Source organism: Drosophila arizonae, chromosome 3 (assembly GCF_054131065.1).
Source record: "Drosophila arizonae isolate 15081-1271.41 chromosome 3, UAZ_ARI_1.0, whole genome shotgun sequence".
NCBI lineage: Eukaryota > Metazoa > Arthropoda > Insecta > Diptera > Drosophilidae > Drosophila > Drosophila arizonae.
Genome location: NC_142923.1, coordinates 27,990,962 through 28,009,286, shown reverse-complemented (window position 1 = coordinate 28,009,286; position 18,325 = coordinate 27,990,962). Strand labels below are relative to the sequence as shown.

The window sequence follows — 18,325 nt, the reverse complement described above, 5'->3', positions numbered from 1 at the left end:
TAGTTTCAAAGATCGACAGATTTCTTTATACAAGAAAATAGGCAGTTGGACGGACGGATGAACGGACGGATAGTTAGATGGATGGCAGGATGGATTGACTGCTTGACGGATGGACGGATAGACGGACGGTAACATGAAAGAAGTACGCACGGATGGATGTACGATAAGATTGGCGGACGGACGGATGGATGGTTGGCTGGATGGACTGCTTGACGGATAGACGGATCTTAGGATGTATGGACGAATTGATGAACGGCTGCACAGACACAGATGGACGAATGAATGAATGAAAACCAGATGAGCGGACAGACGTACGAACAAGCCTTGATAAACCTTATTGTTGATTCTGATACTATTTTATTAGTACTACGCTTAAAGCTGAATCCAACATGGAGATCAACATTGTTATATTAACTATCCATATTAAAAGTTTTAGCTTGATTATTTCTTTATTCTGTATTTAATATCTTTCCCTTTGCTTGCACTTAAAATAGAAACTGTATTTTCTTCTCTGTTTCTGTTCTGCTTACAGCATATTCCAATGAGAGACGAACCTTGTCGGACTAGTCGAAATGTCGCATTGCCAACGCGATGCCAAAAAGAATGTGTGACTTGAATTGACATGTTGAGAGAGAAGAAGCAGAGTCTAGACAGATCTAAAAGGCAAAACCGCTCTATATAGCACTCGTCTTAGCCGCATGGCATTTAAAGGCAAGCAATAAATAGAAGCCAAGTGCTTGAGTGCTTTATGCCAGAGCGAGAGGCGTAGCTGACATTTTTGTAAGGATAAGCTAGTGTGAGTATGTGTGTGTGTGTGTGTGTCGATTGACAATTGTTTCAATCACACTTTTTGAAGTGATTTACGAACTCAGAAATGTGCCGCTTTTAATCATTTGGGAAATGCGAAAACTCCTCGGTTTATTTGCGCCCGGCAATTGCAATTGCAATTGCAATAATTATATTTTTAACTCTTAATTGCGGACTCACTAGCGCAGATGCCGCACTGCCTCCAATACACTGGGCCCAGACAAAGAGACCAATGAGCTGTCATTAAAATAAAAACAGAGAGAACAATTGCCGAGCCATCAATCCGAATCGATGAAACGGATACAGATACAGATGCAGCCCCATACACATACACATACATATGTGTATATATATAAATGCATTGCAAATGCAAATGACTCGCTGCTGCATATTTTGGCCAATATCCAAGGAATGTTTTTTAATCAGCACATAAAAAATATTGCACGTCTACAATTTTTGCGATTTTTCACCCTTTCGTAGCGCGATTCGTTGCGTTTCGATTCGTTCGATTTATTTAATTGCATTTTAATTTATTTCGAATTATTTTTTTGTCGTTTTCGTTTTTTCTCTGTTGGCATTAATCGATGCTCGGGAATTTCAATTATAATAAAACTTAAAAAACTGCTAAAGAATTTATTCAATCAATGCAATCGGAAAGCAATTATAAGAAAGCATTTTATAGTCGCTTTCAAAAATTTTTACAAACAACAATGTATTAATACAATCGAAAGATCTTTCTCTCTCTCTATCTCTCTCTCGATATATATATAGTTATATATATTTTAGTTTTCCACAGTCAGAAGTAGAGGGATGGGGAATAGATTTTAAAGATGTTTATTACGTTTGGACTTTCGTATTGAAGTTTTTCTTTTTTGCGCGCTGAGGTAACAAATTTAGCCAAAAAGCTCTTCAGTTGAAATCCTTAAGCCATAAATAAGAAATTTTTATCTGGAAAAGTTTCGGACGGTCGTGTTCGCTCGAGCGTTGAGTTAAAATAAAAATGATGGAAATAAAATACGAAAAGTACGAGAAGTTCATCCGGATCGAGTGCAGAACAACTTTCGCAGTCACGAACCGAGCTCATGTCCTTGTTTGTATTAGGCGTACGTGTGCCAATGAATTTTTGTTCGTTCGTTTGCTTTTCGTTTCTTTTCCTTCTGATTCTGCTTCTGCTTCTGCTTGGGAGACGAAAACTTGAGCTGTCCATCGCAGCTCAGCTGAGCTGAGGGCTTATTGCTTATCTGGCCGGGCTACAGCCTGGCGCCTCCTCTCTCTCCTTTTTCTGGCGAGCGACTTATGAAATACTTACTAACGGCTTTATTTGACCAGCTCGCTGCTGGACTGCTGATGAGCCACGGCCACGGGTAGGGTAGGGTAGGGGGAGGGGGGACAGCAGTTTGTAAAAATATTTACCGTGCAAACATTTCGCCCATCCCGCATGGATGGATGGATGGATGGATGCACCCTATCGAGTGTGCTCTGTTCATATTTTATTTATGTTTACGTAGAAAAATCAATTCCAATTGAAAACGTTGCCCTGACGCAGCACCAGCAGGAGCAGCAGCAGGAGCAGCATATGAAAAATCCTTTTATGCGTTTGCCATTGCAGCATTCGACAGATGAAAATCAATTTTTAAACTTTTCTCCACTCGTTCTCTGCAGCAATAATCCCCGCAATGGCAGCCAGTCGAGCTTACTCTTGACTACATTTATTTGCCAAAATATGGGCAGTACGTGACAGAGCGAGTGCTCTGAGTCCTGAGGAAATATTGATTTGAAATTCAATTTTAGCCTGAATGCCTCCACTGCGGTCCGCACACATGCATAATTTATGCATATACCAAAAAATGATTTCATATGAATAATAAATCTCGAGATTTATGCGCAGTTACTTCTGGCTTTTAAGCTAAGTGATTTTATGTTTTCGCACAGGCCACAAATCCGCCAATCGAGGGTCAAAGTGGAAACACTTTGAAATTTGAGAAATGAATGGAGGGAATATCGGAAGCGAACATATTATTTATGCCTCGCATGAATTGAAAACGGAAATGCAGGATATTAAGGATATGTTGAGATTAAGACAAGTGTGCCGAATACCAAAGATATATAAGATATTATATATATAAATTGTTCTATATAATAGGATATGATTATTATGATGATATAAATGATGTATGACTTATATGATGATATAAGATATAATAAACTATTTTGAATTGTGTTCTCATTTAAAATCATTCCTAGAATGGAACCGGGTTATTACAAAATATATAGGATAACTAATGAATCGAAAGATATGACTTGATGTATATATAGATAAAAAATATTTAATTTGATTAAAATAGAAAATATAGTCTTGAGCATAATTATTCGTATAGGCGATCTAAATCTATCGCCCCTTTCGTATGTATGAACGTATATCGTAAGATGACGCTAAGAAAGTTTTTCTTAGGTATTTGAATGAGGAAAGATCATATCCAGGTTTTCTTCATATTGATTACATCTAGCTTAATTATTGAGTATAAATATAAAGAATTATACTTTTTGAATACATTTCTCCCAAACGGCTGCTCAGGGTATTCACTAGCCTAGTACATCTAATATTATTTAAATGTAAGCGATATGTATTTGGTTGAACCACTTACTGGAATAGGTATAAGGATGAGTATTTATATTTGTAAAACTATTTCATATTACAATGCAAAATTTTCCCTAATTTCCTCAGATATCCTTAATAGTGTTAATCGCTTATAATTATATAATATATTTATATAATATAATTATAATCTGAACTGTATTTTAAAAGAGAAAACGAAATACTCTCTGAATCAATCAATTCCAAATGCATAAGTCCGCTTGTATTATCAATAAACACATATATCAACTTTCATCTGAAATATATGCGATATGTGACTGTTTATACGTTAACAATTTTCTTGTTCTTCTAAAAACCTGAAAATCTACAATTTAAAAGATCATATATACATCTTAATAATATTTGTGAGAAGTCTGAATACGGAATACCATTAATCTGTGAACCATTTCGATGTTTATCAATCTGTAAGCTGGCATAAATTTTCAGAGCAAACTCTGAGAAGATATCAATCACGCAAAGTCTTTGGCTCTTCCTGTGCCATGTGCGAGGCATAACTAAGAGGGAAAGCATATCATCGTTTGCTGTCGATAGTTAAGTTCTGGACAGGTGTTAAAATGCTATTTTCCGTGAGAGCAAATCAAATTCGAATTCAAATTAAAATGTCGGGCAATAAATTGTGCACAATTAAAAGCAACACCTAAACCCATAGACAAAAGCGAAAAACAAAAATGAAAAAAGAAAAAAAAAAAACAGCGGGCAGACTGAGAACTGGGAGTTGAGATTTCTGGTCTCATTAAACCGAGTTCAATAACCCAAAGAGAAGACATTAAGAAGTCGGCGAGTGGGGAGTCGCTCGACTCTCGACTCTCGACTCTCTACAGTCGACGGTCGTAAGAAGTAGAAGTCTCAACTGAGGAGGCCATCAAAGCCGCAAGCAAAGCCAAAGCCAAATCAAACCATCAAATTGACGGTAATAGTTTCGGGTTGTAAAACTCACACGAACAATAAGTTAATCAATCTCAAATTTTAATTACAAAGTAACAACTTCCTTTAGCAATTTCAGGCGCGATGAACTCGGCGCAGCTCAACTTGACGGCGGTTTTGTTTAATGGATATGTTTGCCAGGGCGCAATTTACATAAAAATGCAGATGCAGCTCAAGGTGTGGGCCAAATGAGTGAGTGTATCTCCAAGATACATACTCGAGTGCATGTGTGTGAGTGTGTGTGTGCCTGATGTTCACATACAGGCATACATATTGTATTTTATGTAATTTGTCTTTGTTTCACTGTAATAAAACGACAAATGAAATTGTGAATTGCGCATGGAAATGGGTAACAGGCAAAGGCCTTTCAAGCAAGAGGAAGAGGAAGAGGAAGACAGTGTTGATCAGCCCACGGCTGCAACGACTCCACTCGACTCGCCTCGACTCACCCTCTCACTATTTGGGCATAAACAAAAACCTAAGCCCATGTCCAACTAACAAATGAAAAATGAAACTCGCACGAACGAGTTGATAATTTATTTGAATTTTATGCGGCTCAGCTCTGCGCAGGCGTCACAGCCAACGCCTGCAGCAGCGACACCGACTGCGACAGCGACTGCGACTGCGGCAGAGGTCAACTGTTCCCCTTTTGCGCAGATGCATCAGGCGTTGTCTGTGTAATCCTTTGTTAACTGCGCAGGTGACAGCCCCTGGTCACGGAAATCGATTAAAACTCGCGCCAGCCCAGAGCCAGCCAACGGGACTAGCCACCAGGATAGTCCAAGTGCTGGCCGCAGTTCCAATCGAGCGTCGCTCGCTTCGCTGACTCGTGAACTCGGGGATTTTGACAAGTTTATTAACTTGTGGGCTGCCAAGTACACGCAGAACTTGAGCGCCAGACCCCAACCAAAACAACAACATTTCACATACACTGAGAAAAAAGCTATGCTTGCATCTATAATGTACATGTAGAGTATATAAAATAATATTCTTAAGAGAAACGGTTTGATTGCTTGTTTGGTATGACATATATTATATATCCTACTGTTTTCTGCTGAACATAGGATATTCTCTTCAAAAACATATATAGAAACATATACATATACAGTGAGTGATTATTGATCCAAATGCCACTTTGCTGTGATGCCTCCTGTATATTTATACGTCAACACATAAAATGTACGTAAAATTTCGCCAATTTCAAAGGAAATCAAACATGAGAATTGTAGTGCATTTTCAAATTTGAATAGCTGAAGTCTTAGGTATAGCATATATTCGATAGTATCTATATAATATAGACGCTAGTCTGTATTAAAATTCAAGTTTATACAAGATTTCCCCATAATAGTTGATTAATGTTTGAATATATTATTATATATGTGTGTATTCCATATATCTCAATAACATGAATTCTGTATATGTATGTATTACCTGTGATTATTTGCTCACTGCATTAAATGTAAAACCAGATTAGGTTTCCCTTAAACTTCGTTTTTTCATAATTTATAGTCTTCAGTCTCCACATTTTTAGACATTACGAAGGCTTGACAATTTCTTATCAAAAATATAAAAAATAAAAATTGATATATATTCATATATATTTATATAGTATTTAGATAATAATAAAAATGATTTATGTACATGCACTTTCTCACTTGTATGTAGCACAATTTTCGCTAAGTGTATTTATTATAGGAAACCAAAATCCTTGTGGGCGTCACGCACTCACCCCGTTTTGGCGGCTTTCGCCGTTTGAAATATTTTTGGTCAAAGTTTATCGCGACTAGCGCCAAGGCGAAAGTCAAAATCTTTTGTCAACTCAACCTATGGGGCGAGCCCCCAGTAGAGCACTGCCACGCCACGCCCCTCACCGCACCGCACCGCACCGCCCAACCCCACCAGAAAGGTGCAGGCAGCCGCAACCCTTTTCGCTGCGGCAACTCCCCCGAGGGCCATGTACGTGCCCCAGCAGAGTCGGGCAGAGCCGGGCAGAGTCGGGGCCCCGTGCGGCTTGCTCTGTGGCCAGAATTTTGATGGAGTCTGGGGCTCTGGCTTTTCGCAGCCGAAGGATGTTGTGGCAAAATCTGCGTAAACTCTGCTTGTTCGTCTGCATACATATTGCTCTATATACTTGGGTATATGTATGACTATTTATATTTGCTTTTCGGGGGGCGGCGGCTACATTATTCGTGGGTGTGTATGTGTGTCAGTGTGTGTGCGTGCTTGGAGGGTTCAGTTTGGCGTTTACTTTATGTCTTATTTGCTTATGAAATAAGATATTCCAAGGCGGCGCGACGGTGGCGACGCTGGCGACGCTGGCGTCGTCTGCGGTTACTCAGCCAGCTCCCTTGCCACTTGGCACGAGTTATGCACAGATATATGAGCAGAGTCGAGATATTTTCAATTCAATTTTATTCCCTGTTTATGAGATTGCCTGACGTTTTTATGCACTTTTCTGCTTTATGGCCAAGGAGAGCGGGGGCGGAGGCAGCCAGACGAAAAGGGTTGCCACACGACTCAAGTAGACACGATTTGGGGAAGGTTTTCCGCAGGCTTTTCAGAGGAATATTCATATTATACAAGTCTTAAGCGACGCAGTTTCAGTGAAATATTGATGATATTGCTGCTGCAAATATTATAAATTTTTATGATAATATCATAGGCTATTCCTGCCAGCAGCAGCCTTGAGGCTGAGCAAATCCATGTTTAACACCTAAATGTTGGTCCATTGTGCGCGTGTGTGCGTTGGCCAGCATAAAACTCAATCAGAAGCAATTAAAACCGCTCACAATTGAGGCCGAGAGTCGGTAAAGCCAATGGAACAATAGCCAATTGTTCGGGCTGGAAACATCAAAATAGTTGCTGACGTTGAGGTCGGACGCGTGACACAGCCGTGTGCCTGGCGCTGATCTCTGCTCCTGCTCCTGCTCCTGCTCCTGCGATCCCCTGCATGTGGCATAGGTGCGGCGACTGGCTCAACTAATGAATTGGCACAAAGGCAACACCTTGCAGGAGTCGCCAGAGCGGGACTGGACTGCGTCCAGGCCTGTCTGATGACTTTCGACTGGATTTAGGCATCAAAGCAGCCACCAATAAAAACGGCAAACAAAGCCAAAAACTGTGAAACTGGGAAACTGTGAAACTGGGAAACATGAATTGTTCGATTGAACCCTTCGCTGACCGCCTGCTGCTACTGTTGCCGTAGGTGTTGCTCCCGAGCCTTGACACCTAAAACACACTCACAAAGGCAATTTGACACACACACACACACACACTGATGCACTCTATTCCTGTCTGTCAGTCTGTCTGTGTGTGTGTTCGCATTGTCTGGCCAGCTACAAATTGTTGTGGGCGTTACAAATCCGCTTACAGCTCGACCTCAACTTGCCTTTGCTCCACACACACACACACACATGCGTACACAGAAAGAGAGACTATTCCAATTTTGAAACTAGAGAGCATCGAATTTCATCTTCGTATAGGAAATTTTTGAGCGTTAAATCGCCAAAAATCATTCGTTAATTTTGACGTTTCCCTTTGTTCGCGCTGGGGGTGGGACACTTGGCGGCTGCTGACCAACGGTCAACAGCTGACCCCTGCCGGATCCGAGTGGCCCGCAGACGGCGCGCCGTGTCACCACGTCAAGACAAAGCCCATGTGGGTGGATGTGCGTCTGCTGATTGCAATTGTCCCTCGGATGAGATTAAAAATTTATTTCGAAATTAGCGCAATTGTTGGCATTGCTCCCTTTTTCTGCACATGCGAGTTGAGACTCACAAAGGGGGAAAAAAAGACAATATAAAATACAAACAAAATTGATGCCCCTGTCTAACTGTCCAAATGTCTGTCGAACGGACTGCGGATGCGCCAGAGCAAATGATTGAAAATATTTCTTGATTATTTCTACGAATTCGCGTGACCTACAATGCGAAATTGCGAGATATTAAAGAAATGTTGCAATCCATTTCCACTTTTTATTGGAATTATATAAAAATATTCTCCAAATTGCGAGCCCAAAAAGGCTTGAATACCTGATGGAAAAGATAAAAATTTCCTTATACAATAAATTATTTTACAATTAGAGAAACTTCTATTTGTGTACTCTGTGCGTAAACACCCCAAAGACACTGTCCAAAACTCTAACCCTCTTTTGGGAAAAAAAGACATAAAGCAACTCCTCGACCGGACATATCAATCAGACGCTAAGAAATTGGATCGGAGCGGGGGGTCGACACCGAGCAGGCGACCAACGGGCCGACAGCCCGACAGACCGGCAGTCCATGGGACTCGCCATTAGGGCCAGACAATGGCGTGGTAATGGCTACTTTAAAATGACACCATTCCGCTTGGCGGTCGCGGGTTAATCGCTGGCACCGACGCGGGCCACCACCCGCTGTTATCAGCTGGATTAGACTGGACCCGCCCTCCATGGCCGGGTGATAAATGCATCGGCGGAGAGGCGCATTGAGTTGTCAATGGGCTGCCGTGAAGTGGTGTCAAAAATGTTCAATTGTCGGTCTCTCCCATTGCAGCTAAAAATACACAAGCCAAACACTGAAACACGTCTACAGGCAATGCTCGACTGGGAAATACCGCGAATTTCGAGCCGATTACCATTGTTAAGCTTGCCCTTGAATTGAATTAGAGCATGAATATGGCTACAAGAAGTCGATATAAGATTGAGACCAAATCTCTATGGTAATAAATTATAGGAGTTATAAGCATAGACATCCAAAAGTAGGGGATTCTTCCTTCTTCGATTTGTGTTGTATTAGAAGCATTGAATGTTAATTGCAATCGATAAATATCGATTTTATAAATTGAACAGATTGTGTAATTATTTTGTAATTTAAAAATATATCGATTGATCAACTTATCACTTTATCATCGATTTATCAATTAGAATAACTTTGGTTGATTCTGATGTCTAGGAAATATCATAATAGCTGATTCAACACGATATTTGACATAGAATAATTTCGAATCCATTATAGACGAAATATTTTCGAGCACTTCAATTTGTTCTAAGCGTACTACGGTCAGGATCCTTCGAGATCAATCCTATCGTATTGACAGAGGGATAGACAGAGAGATAGGCAGATGGATAGGCAAACTGCCAAATTTCGATCGTCTGTTGATCGTCATCAAAAACCAGTATTATTTACATTGTGCCTGTAACATTGATCTTAATACTTCAGTATACCCTATAGCATCCCTTTCAATGCTTGCAGGGTATTAAAAAACAAAAAGTCATTCGCTTGACAGCCCATCGAGTATTTTATGATTCAATTACCATCAAATAGAAAAGTCACTAAAAAGTGTTGCATATTAATTTCACACACACACACACACACACCAATACACACCCACTCTCGTTCAGGTGGTTTGCTTAAATTGGCAATTGATTTTTGTGGTTTTCAGCAAAAATGTTGCACAAATTGCGGATATTTTTTGTGTTTGCAATCACTTTGTGAATTTAGTGATAGCCGATACGGGTGCCACGCCCATTTCAACACTATAACTAGACAGATGCATTGCCCGCTAGTTGTGTCTACAGGTGTAGCCATAGTCGCAGCTGTTGTTATTGTTGCTGCTGTTGTTGTTGTTGTTGTTATTGTTGACTGTTTGTTTTGCATTAAACGGTTTGTTTTGCTAACCAAAGTGTTGATTTTATGGCCGACCGCCGTTTTTTAGCGACGAAAATCACACAGTCATACGGCACTTAAAAAGAGAGACAAACTATGGCAATGCCCGACACGGGGGACCACACTGGACAATTGTCGAATGGTGTCCAATAGCTTTTTTCCCACTCACTCAGTGCTGCATATGTATGTATGTAAATACATATGTAGATGTATGTATGTACCCGCGGCACAATGTAGAGTAATAGCTGACTTACACGAAATGTTAATGTGCCCCAAGCCCCATAAACAAACTTCATTACATCGCACTAAAAACGAACGCAATGAAGACAACTAAAACTAAAGCCGAATAATATATTGTATAAAAAAAAAAAACTTCATTTAAATTCAAAAAAAGCCAAAACCCCGAAAAAAAAAATGGTGCGTGCTTATCGCCGATGCCGCCTCTGAACCCGATGAGCTGCTCGATAAAGCAGCTACAAAAAATAAATTAAAAATACATTTTTAAGGTAAATGTGGCACTTTAAAGGCAGCTCGAGAAAAGCACATAATAAATATAAAAACACAATTAAATAAGTGCATGGAAAACAAATGCGTATAAAGCCGCAGACACACACAGACAGTAAACCGAAACAAAAACTCACAAATTAAAATAACACCAAGAAATTTTCAAGTACCACAACGTGAAAGGGCAGCACGATCGAACCGACCGGCACAAGCAGCGAGCTAGTCCCTTCCCCATCAAACGACATCGAAAACTATTTAATGTCGTGGAAAAATGGCTGCTCTCTCAAATCGAACATAAATACGCTATCAATTCGGAAATTGAGAATTGTATATACATATATAATGCAGAAAATAAAATAAAACGGAAAACTATTGATCGAATCGGCTTAAAGTAGATTGTTTCAATGTCCAAGACTCTACTGCCTTAAGAAGCCTAAATCAGTCAGCTCAAATAATAAAAAAAATAAATAAAATATTTAAAGATCAGTTCGATCACCGACGATCCACTAAATAAAGTCTGATGAGCCTTCACCTATTATGGCTCAGCGTCATAATAATAAACTCATACAAAAATTCGGAATTGGAGTTTTATAATTAATATTGCTAGCATATATGAAAATTATGGATAAGATAATAATTATATACTAAAAATATATATGAAAAATATTCTACATGCATTGAAAGCTATGCCAATAAATATGCGAGTATTCTAAATAGAAAGGACAGCACTGTTCTTAAAGAGTTTAAACTAAGACATAGGCCTTTTCTACTTAGATATTTATTTACAAACATGACATATGGCATATAAGATAAGATTATTTGAAAAAAAAAAAAAAAAATAAAGAAATAGAAACCCTAATAATAACATAGAAATTATCTATATCTATCATATATTAGAGTGTTATATTTAGTGTTTCTAGCATGAGATTTTATTTTATTATATCGGGTATAAAATATATTTACAGAGTTCAGCAACCAACCTAAAATCATCAAAGCTGCTATTTAGTAGCTTTTTATATATAATGTTAATGAATGATAGAGCTGAATATTGCTTATAAGTGTGGCAAATAATATTTTCTTAAATACCAGATCAGAAGCTATAAGGCACATACATAAGTCAGACATAATGGTGTGATTGCGATTTAGCTAGAAAATCACAGGCAGCAAATCAGCTAAATAAATTAATTCTATATAAACTGGATAGTTTATAATATAATACGCAACTTCATTATTAGCACCAAAAAACATGATAAAGAACAACATGAAATTTAATTGATTTTTGTATATATAATATATGTAAATATTAATATTTATTAGTCATACAAACAGGTTAATCAAATTTGACTAACGAGTTAAGTTGCTCTATTCTCTCTCTTTCTCACTGTGTGTCGCTCTCTAGCTGAGAATTGAACGTGACTGGAATCAGAGGTAACATTCAGAGTGCGGGGTGTGAGACACGTATTGCGGAAACAAGCAACGCTGGCAACGGTGTCCAAATATTTGGAGCACAGTTGGAATGCTCTCATAATTGGAGCAGTCGCTTAGATAGTTGACTGAACTGAAAACTGAAAGCTGAAAACTCGGCGCATGGCAAATGGCGACGACATAAATTTCCATGCTAAAAACAAAAAACCAAAAAAAAAAAAAAATAAAATGAAATAAAAAATAAAACAGGAAAATGAAACAACCAAAATGCAGGCAAACGCAGTCAAATGCAGTCAAATTCATGCGACGTATGTTCGATGAAAAATGCGTTCGGTTTACCATTAATCCACAACCCTGATCCAGAGCGACAGATCATTACACACGCGCGCGCCAGCCCCAAAAAATTCACTATGGAAATTTATTAATAAAAACTCTCCCAAAAAAGCAGAGAAAAAACATATTTTGGAATGTTAAAAGAAGGCAATAACCGACCACGCAATACTCGTTCATGGCACAGCAAGAGATGAAATTTTTGGCAGTTGTTATATAATATATATGTATATGTGGAGAAAGTCCTATAATCAACAATTTAATTGCCTTGTTTTATAATCCTATGAAGGGAATATAGTTTTTATTTTTATCTCTTACTTTCAAGAAATATAAAACTTAAAGCCCATCTTAAACGAAATGAGATTGTTCGGTCATTTCGAAAGATCAATAAGTGTAGACCTATTAGGTAGCTCTCACCGATCTATTCCAGTTGTAAGCTACACAATATAGGATTTTCCAATTTGTATGTAGTATTTATATATAAGAGGAGATTCAATTCTCTCTAATCTCTAGCCCCTATCTTTCTCTCTCTCTCTCTCTCTTTCTTACCAGAAAAGGAGACCCATAAGTCTACATATACATATTTCAGTTATCTCTAATCTCTAACCCCAAACTCGATCTCTCCCAATCTCTAGTCTTATATACTCTGACATCTGAAAACCAATATACTCTCTTCAACTCAAGGGCGAGTAGAGTATTGTAAAAACATAAGTGGATGCGGAGCGATGCAGCATACACGTGTCTAGTGCACATAACACACACCGAGCAACCCATGCCAGCTCATGCCGTGCCATAATTCCATCCTCGTTGCATTTGCCACGGGAAGTGGCACTCGCGCAGTTGTTGCTCTGCTGTAATTTATAGCAGCGCTGCCAAATGACATGCTAACTAATAGTAGGCTTCATAATTTATACATACATAGACTAAGCACACACACACACGGCTGTGTAATTTATGCCACTGCAAACCCGGACGGATTGCCCGACTTGCTCTCTCTCTCTCTCTCTCTCTCTCTCTCTCTGCCTGCCTGCCCACCCCTCCTTGTTGCAGAGCGATCCCAGGCGCTGACAGAGGTCACAACACACGTCAAATCGTAGGTTAATAGACGTCGCTGACCCCAGCAGTTGCTAGATCAGATTTAAATATCGATTGTGATCCGGGAATACGCACGTAAATGGTCGAAAAGGCGACGGCAATGGCATTGTCCGAGACGAAGCCCAACGATTGAATCGACGTAATAAAACGTTTTTATTAAATATTTTATAATCGGTTTACTTCAGGAGATTTTTTAATTGGTTTAACATTTGAGTGGCGAAGAACTAGTCAGGGAAAAATTTCAAAATAATTGGGCAAATATACGCGAATGCAGAGATCCATCACTAACAATCCGTTACCAGCTGGAGTAGCCGCTGTTGGCATTTTGACCCATGCCACCACCGGCATGGCCCAGACCTAGTCACACATAATACAGAGATTACGATTAGCAGTTGAGCAGAGGAGGAGCAGGAGTCATAGCGCCTTACCATTGCGATTCATTCCGGAGCCATATCCGCCGTAACTGCCGCCCATTCCACCCATGCCCATATGACCCATGCCTCCGCCTGCTTTGTGGACATTCGTGTAGCGCATCATTGACTGATTGTACGCCTCGAACGGAGCCGGTGGAGTGGAGTTGGGCACTGAGTTTTGGTAGCCCTGGTTTGAGTGTAGCCACTGCTGTCCACCGCCAGAGCCATAGCTGCCCTGACCCATCTGACCCATCTGCAAAAATCGGTTTCAATACAAGTCGACTCCAATAACTAATGCCTGCCGCTGCTCTACGCAATTACCTGAGGGTACGTCATGCTTTGGCCGCCGTTGCCGCCCTGGCCACCCACGTAGCTCCAGTTAAACTCTGCACCACTGTTTCCGTAATCCATTTCAAATAATTATTTTGCCAAAATAAAAATTTCCAAATTAATTTTTAGATGTATAAAAATCTTTTTTGTTTTATTATTTTTTATTTTTCCCAGATGTTTACTACTAAAATGTTTGAGGTCGAATGAATATTCCTAACTCACACAACCGGCACCCCATCAGAAATTCAAGCTCAGTGACACTATAAGCCCCGCCTGCTCAATATATTTATTTAAATATGATATAAATATTTCGTTAACTTATGAGAATATATGTATATGTCTTTGCTCTATATTTATTATGTTTCAGTCACGGATTTTAGCATAGAGATTGATTTTATGTTTAGAATAGAATGGGGTAGATATAATACATAGTAGGATGTCCATCTTGAACCTTAAATCAGAGTTTTGCATTTTAGTACAGAAAATTGTAGCGTATGACTTGAAGTTTTTGGACTGAAATTAAATTTAGTAAATACGAATTAAACACTGTTAAATAATTTCCAAAAATAAATTGAAGTGCTTGATTTATAATTTAGATTAGTGAGGAGTTAGGAGTTTCGAGTTTCAAGAGTTAGTGATAGATGATGAAGCTGTATGTGAGGTGAAATGATGCTCTTCCTTGCAGCCATATTGAGCGTACATGAAACTGAACAGCATTAAAAATATATTCCAATATATTTTGTACAAAGGCTTGCAATTGAATTATAAGGTTTTGATATATGAGCAAATCTCAAGAGAAGAATACGAAAACAAATATAACTATCATTTCAAAATATGATTATTTATTAAATGAATAACAGAGTTTAACAGATCCATACCAACTGGTCTATGCTCAAGAAGAACAATATCTTCAATTGAATGAAAGTTAATATCTAATATATATATATATCTAATGTCAATGAAACGAGGCTTGGATTACTCATAAGCAATTCCAAAATAATCATTCCGCCAGAGTCTCGCACACCTTATACACCTGTGTAGAGCACAGCTGTCTGCAAAAACCAGTCTTTGTCAGCGGCCACACTTTGGAGTGGCTGAGACAATGGCCTAGCATTGAGACTAGTCTAGTTCGAGGCAACAAAGAACTACGAAATGACCTCATAAATCAAATTGTTTCGTTATGATCTTCATAAATATATAATTGCTTCATATTCATAAGGCTAATCACGTTTGCTTGGAGGACAATGTGAGTGCCGTGTTGTTGTCCTTGAGCATTGGGCCTGACTGAGGTCGCACCTTGCTCTACCTGTGCTGCCAGGTAGTTGGCTCGTTTTTTATGCCCGACAATATTGAAACAGCTCTACTTAGACAATGATTTACTGTCGAGCCGATAATGCTTTACTGGATTTTCTCCCTGCTTTTCAGTCAGCTATTTAAATGCCATAAAATGCCAGAGATATAATTAGTAAATTCATATGGATATATCTTAAAAGCTGAAAAACACTTTAAAGTCGGTCTCCGAGTCGTAAAATTGTTTTGTTCACCTGTTGCGGGCATTTTTTATATTCAATTATTGGAGGCAACACGAAGAGAATTTCATAAATTTCATTTTCATGCCACGTGCCACTTCAGTGTCACGGAAGAAGCTAAAAACTCGCCCTCTCTGTTTTCTTTGTCTGCTAAATTTATACATATTTTTTTGTTCTATTTACGTTCAGATCTGATTTACTTTCTCCGCGGGTCTATCTCCCCCACTTCCTCTCTCTCTCTCTAGTGTTTTGAGTCTCTTTCATGCAGATAGAGCAGCTGGGAAAATTGAAGAAAGCCCATTCAAATAGCTGACAATTAACACCTACCTATGCCTATGCTATGAGTTTGCCCACAAGCTATGCGTGCCTCATCAATTGCTATGGCGAGGGGGCGAGGGGCTGTTGTTGTTTCTCCTCTTCGACTTGCCCAAAACATTTTGATTTATCAACTCTTTTTAAATTCCAAACATGGCAACATCTTTTACAGCTAGCTGGCTAGCGAGTCATCGTCATCATCATCTCGAGAGAGGAGATACACTCTGCACTCTACACGAAACAAATTGAACTCTTTAACCCCGCCCACAAACGTTTTGACCCCAGAATCCGGAATCGAATGCACATCGTGTGTTAAGCTGAGAGACATGCTCGGGCCTATTAAAAAATTGTTTATGAAAAGAGAAACATTTCCAAAGCGATTAATCATCGGCAACGGTTTGGCGCGTGGGGGCGAATCACACTGCCCTTACCATGCCTGCACTCTCCAGATATACGTACTCCCCCTTTCATCACAGCAGCAGTCTCTAAATGCTCTCTGCTGATGATCTCCATGGCCCAGTGGCAACAGCAGCAGCAGCAGCAGCAGCAGCAGCAGCAGACAGCATATGGCAGCCAAACGATTAGGCACGAGAGTGCCAGCCTTCCATTTTCATTTGGAGCTGTCGGGTTGGGGAAAGTGTTAAATGCCTGCCAATTAGTGCCGTCTGTTCGATGCTCCATTGAGATCGTTTCCCCTAATTGGCTAAAATATGAATTGCCATACAATTTAATCAGCTTAATAAATCGTAATGGACGTGTGGGCGAAGAGGCTCATCTTTGGCTTTCAAATTCGTATTAAGATTAGAAATGTGCAACATAAAGTTGGAGATATGTGAGGGTCGCCCCACAACCACTCGGTCTGACATTTATACGGTGATAGTTGATGGACCTCAACGAAGCTTAATTTGAACGTACAATAAACGTGATCGCTTTTAATAAATTTGTTAACTAACGGAATTAAATAATATACCAATTCCGATAGGTTTTAAGAGTTCAGAAGACGACTTTCGCATTACCTGGACAAAGTCAGCAATAAAGAATATTTGAAATATCATTGGCCTAACTCCGTCTGATGGAACTCGTGCTGGTAGAAAGTCTCCCACCTTGATTAAGACTATGATTGCTTATAAGCAATAAACTAACTGATAGACAAATTCTAGGAAACCAAATTCGTCCTTCCATAAACTTCTTTTTCTTCCAAATCTTGCATAAAGAAGTCGAAACAGTCTTTTCAAATTTTGTGTACATTGTTGAATTGTCTATTTTTAGAGAGTCCCTCGCATATACATATATCCAAATTAATTCTAATTGATTTAGATGTAATACGGAAAGTTTCTTTCTTTCCAGTTACTTTAAATACAATTTCAAATTTAATTAATTTTTATGATCTTTCAAACTGAAACTGATCAGTATATACTATATATGAACTTACCTCGATCTTAACTATTTTTAATGAACTTTCTCTACACATTTTCCAAAATTTGTTTGGAATTTTAATTGATATTAACGTAAAATTAATTGTAGAACTTATTGATCTTTGCCATTTTGACTATTGTGAATATGTCCAAATTTATTTATTTAATGTATTTTTAATTTTTAGTGCCCAAGACTACTCTACAGCACATGTTGATTAATGTCTTAACTAATCAGTTGGCTATTATTCCGGTATTATTTATTTACACTTATTCAGCTTCTATTCTTATATTATTTTCTTTATATATTTAATTTATTTATGTAAATTTAAATCTAAAATGATTAATAATTATTTATGATACATATCTTTCACCGAAGCTCTTAGAATATAAATCGCAATTGAAAAAAAAATTATAATATGTTTTTATTTCCCAGTTGATCTTTAACCAAATTCTCTCTTACTCTCTCTCTCTCTTTTTTTCTCTCTCTCTCTCCCTCTCTCTCTCTCTCTGTCTACCTATATATCTATCTATCCATCTATCTAACTATGTGTCTATATAATTCTCGATCTATTTTTTCTCTCTCTCTCTCTCTCTCTCTCTCTCTCTCTCTCTCTCTCTATCCATCGGTATCTCTCTCTATCTATCGGTCTATCTATTTCTCTCTCACTCCCTATCTGCATCATTTCCTCTCTCTGTTTTTCTCACTCTCTCTATCTATCTCTGTCTCTCTTTTTTTTACTCTCTCTCTCTATCTCTCTATCTATCTATCTCCCTCTGTTATTAACAATATTTACTCCTATTATTTACCATAATGCGAGTAATGTTTATGTGCTTAGGGTAAAGACTCAATTTTGTCGACTTTTTCTGAGTAATGAAAAATGTGATTTCCATTTGGCCTCAACTGTGCGTGGGGTGCAATTGATTTGCCTGAGCGTCG

At 38.7% G+C, this 18,325-nt stretch overlaps 1 protein-coding gene across 1 annotated transcript; it reads right to left on the bottom strand.

The window, feature by feature from the left end:
* Positions 1-13,515: 13,515 nt before the first annotated feature.
* Positions 13,516-14,350, bottom strand: LOC108609845 (uncharacterized). Its single transcript, XM_018001620.2, has 3 exons — positions 14,121-14,350; positions 13,815-14,052; positions 13,516-13,743 (listed from the first exon to the last, which is right to left on the bottom strand). The coding sequence occupies exons 1-3, from the start codon at positions 14,208-14,210 to the stop codon at positions 13,682-13,684; spliced, it is 390 nt and encodes a 129-aa protein (XP_017857109.1). The 5' UTR covers positions 14,211-14,350; the 3' UTR covers positions 13,516-13,681.
* Between the last annotated feature and the right edge of the window lie 3,975 nt (positions 14,351-18,325).